At 40.5% G+C, this 3,830-nt stretch overlaps 1 protein-coding gene across 1 annotated transcript; it reads left to right on the top strand.

Annotated features, from left to right (window-relative positions):
• Positions 1-1,825: 1,825 nt before the first annotated feature.
• On the top strand, positions 1,826-3,595 carry LOC119892833 (kinesin-like protein KIF20B). Its single transcript, XM_038704848.1, has one exon. It carries the CDS (start codon positions 1,976-1,978, stop codon positions 3,593-3,595), a length of 1,620 nt encoding a protein of 539 aa, XP_038560776.1. The 5' UTR covers positions 1,826-1,975.
• The last annotated feature ends 235 nt before the right edge of the window (positions 3,596-3,830 follow it).

Raw genomic sequence — 3,830 nt, forward strand, 5'->3', positions numbered from 1 at the left:
CACAGTCCAATTCAAAACTGTTTGGAGTAAAGCAGCCGGCCTCCAGATCAATCCTGAGCTCCATTAGTGCGGGTGTAAGGTTTTAGCACATACAGTGTCACAAATCTCATGTTTCAGCGGCATTCATTTGTTGTTGAATGTACAAAAATCTGTATGCTATTCATTTAATATTTATTTTCAAATAAAAGGTCATGAAAATATTGTCTTGAAAGATGTCTGTTTGTTAGGCCTACCAGTATCAACATATACCAGCTTGTGTCACTGACTGTGCTGCTAGTTGAAAGACGAGTGACGAGGAGGGCAGAGCCGAGTCTCCGGTGTCCAGCTGTCTGTCCCTGAAGCGTGACCAGTCCAGAGAGATTCCTCTTGAACAATTCAACACAAAGTAAGAGTTCTCCTTATTCTGTTAGCCTTGTGGAATAAATCAAGCGACCGGATGTTTTAGATGTGGGGCATAATAGATGCACGGTCAGAACGTCTTGATATTAGAGTGTGCAAATATTAGTGGCTCTCAAACTTTTTCTGTCATGCCTCCATTTGGAAGAAAGAAACATTTGCAACAGAAAACAGACTTGTAATCACATAATATGACCATAAACACATGGGAGTTTCCAGATCAGACTCTTCATTATGCGGCTAAATTTTGTGCCAATTGAGTAATAATCTACAGAAGCGTCATATGGTGCGCCACTGCTTTCAGTGCCTGATGTGAACTTGTGTCACTGATTTCCTTGTTCTAAATATTACAGACTGAACCTTTAATAAAAAAGGTAATAATAAGGATCTACTGACAGAAATGCACTATAATATCCATAACTATGTTTTCAGTGGTGTATAAGGACATAATAACATAATGAACCAGTATGTTTTTAGAGAAAACCGCCATGTTTCTACAGTAGCCCAAAAGGACAAACTGCTCTACAGAGCGCGTTTCGTCACTACGTTGAATACGTACGAAGTAAATCAGTAGTAGTCTTCTGGTTTGTTTGAAGTAAAAAGAGAAGTGAAATTTGGACAAATAAGAGGACCACATATTCAGCACAAGAGCCGACAAAGCGTGTCGGACACCTTAGCTGCTGCTCTGTGCTTGCAAAGGGAGGAGTGAGTGATGACTGATGATGCATTCAGTTGTGTTGGAATAATCTGATTTTTTTTCTCTCCTTGAATCTTTATTGCAAAAAGAGAAATAAAGCGGGAAATAAAGAATTATACAGAACAGAAATAATAAAAACTTTGCCAGGGGTAGTCTATATTATGTTAAGATATTAAAAGAGGAAAATTGTCTTGGCACATGCAGAGATTTTGGGAACTAAATGGAAAAGAAAGGCCTCTGCTTGATTAAATCAACTTCACTTTTACAAATCTCTACATTACAGTATCGTGCATTTCCAGTTTTTACTACATTTCTTCTGGTCCAAATGCAAGGATTCATGGAGTACGACATATAAGGACAGAATCGATATGTAAAATGTTATTTTTCTCTGGGACGTTCGCCCAGGTTTGGACAGGGCAGATCAAAAAGGGTTAATGTGTGAGGATGTTTGTGTTCCAGCAGTTGGATAATAGTATTGCCTCCAAATTTTGGGAGTGATTGATTGCTTCTTATGTAAGAAAACGTAGACAAAGAGGAGGACATGTTCTGTGTATAAAAATGTGTAGATTCAAATTTGCTCAAAGGATCACCACCTCCTCTGTCTTTCTACCGTTTCATAAACACCATGCTGTGTGAAAGGTTCTGTCACTTCCTGTACTTTATCAATCAGAATTCTGACGATGTCATAATGTTGATGATGTCATAAACACCATTCTGAGGGGAATGTGATGTCACTGCCTGTACTTTATGACATCTTCAACATTCCAAAGATCAAAGTCACTGAGGGAACACATTTTAATACTTCAACTGTTCAATCTAACACCTGAATCATTTACAACTGAGCTTCGTGTACAGAGCCCAGAAAAAGAAACTTGTTGAAAAATGGATATGGACTTAGAAGCAGTCATTCAACAACTTGAAGGCATTAATATCCAACTGCAAAGGTATCCGAAACAAGATCAGAAAAAACAACTGGCAGAGCACCATGAAAATAGCCGAACTCAAAAAGATTTGGATGCAATGCCCATGGCTGTGAAAGTGGCAAAAGAAGCCATTTTAATAGCCAAGGAAGCTTTGGGAAAAGAACTTCAGGAGCTAAACCATATGCGACCTGACAAAGCCTGGGATGAGAAGTGTAAGAACATCAAGGCAGAGCACTTAGCAGCAAGCCAGCAAAATGGGGCACTGCAACAACAGATTCAGGAGCTCAGGAAAAAACTCCAAAATGAACCAGCTTTGGAGGAAATGTGTAAGGTCATGAAGGAGGAAACTGAGGTCGTGAGGCTCCAGAATTACAGCATACAAGAGGAGATCCAGGAGCTCAAAGAAAAGTGCAGAAATTTAAATGCTTTGGATGAAATGTATAATCAACTGAAAGCAGAGAATGTGGCGATTAGCCAGCAAAATGACAACCTGAGACAAGATATTCAGGAGATGGCCAAAGATCTCCGTAATGAAAAGGCTCTGCAGGAAATGATTGATCAAATGGAAGTGTCAACAGTGGCCATCAGCCAGCAGAACGCTGCACTGAAAGAACAACAGCAGAAGCTCTACAAAGATTTTGAAGATCAAAAGATGTTCAGTGTCGTGTATGGGGAGAAGTTGCACGTCATGGAATTTATGCGCCAAGAAAATGAAAACCTCAAACTACTCATTCAGAGCCTTACAAGAAGGATCCAGAACAGAAAAGCCATGAAGGACAAGTATAAAGCCCTCAAATCAGAAAAAAAAGATGTTTCTGCAAAACAAAATGAGCTTCTTAAAGAACTTCGTTTGCTCTACTCAAAGCGTGATAGCATGCTAGTCTATGAAGTCAAGTTTGGTCCACTGAGACAGGAGATTGAAGCCTTAAGACAACACAACGATGAACTCCATCAAGAAATCAAACAGCGCATTGAGGAGATGGAAAACAAAACCGTCATAGATGAAATGTATAAAGCAATGAAAGTAGAGAAAAAGAATCTAACTCAGCGAAATAACATCCTGAAAAAAGAAATTCAGAAGGTGGAGAAAAGGCTTGTAAAGGAACAAGCTTTGGTAGACAAGAATAATGTCATGAAAGAAGAAAATGAAGCCTTGAGCCAACAAAACCACACATTACAACTCGAGGTTGAAGAGCTCTACGCCAGACTACAAAGTGAACAAATGCTGGAGGTCATGAATAAATCGCTGACAATGGAAAAAGATGCCATGGTCCGAGGAAAGGACGTACTTCGACAAGAGGTCCAGGAGCTCAATGAAAAGTTGAACAGCAAAAAAGCTTTAGAAAGTGCGGGCACCGCGATGAAGGCTGAGAAAGAGAACATCGACCAAGAGCCCTCCGCACATACGACGCTTAGCTCACCTGTGAGGCTGGGAAAAATCCAACCTACCACAAAAAAGTGCTGGTTCAAATCTGGGCCTGACTCTGATTTTTGTCTGCGTTTCTGTGTGGACTTTCTATGTTTTACCCCGTGTCTGTGCAGATTCTCTCCGGGTGCTCCGGCTTCCCCTACATCATAAAACAATTCTAATTCTAAATTGGCCTAAAAAAAACAAACAGTACCTAAAAGCAGGGCAGCACGGTGGTGCAGTGGTTAGCACTGTCACCTCAGAGCAAGAAGGTCCAGGGTTCAAACCTTGGTCGTCTGCGTTTCTGTGTGGAGTTTGTATGTTTCTCCCCGTGTCTGCGTAGGTTCTCTCCGGGTGCTCCGGCTTCCCCTACATCATAAAACATATTTATAATATAGATTCTAAA

This window comes from Micropterus salmoides, unplaced genomic scaffold (genome assembly GCF_014851395.1).
Source record: "Micropterus salmoides isolate LMB-PRFRI ecotype aquatic unplaced genomic scaffold, ASM1485139v1 Ms_hic_scaffold_719, whole genome shotgun sequence".
Taxonomy (NCBI): Eukaryota; Metazoa; Chordata; class Actinopteri; order Centrarchiformes; family Centrarchidae; genus Micropterus; species Micropterus salmoides.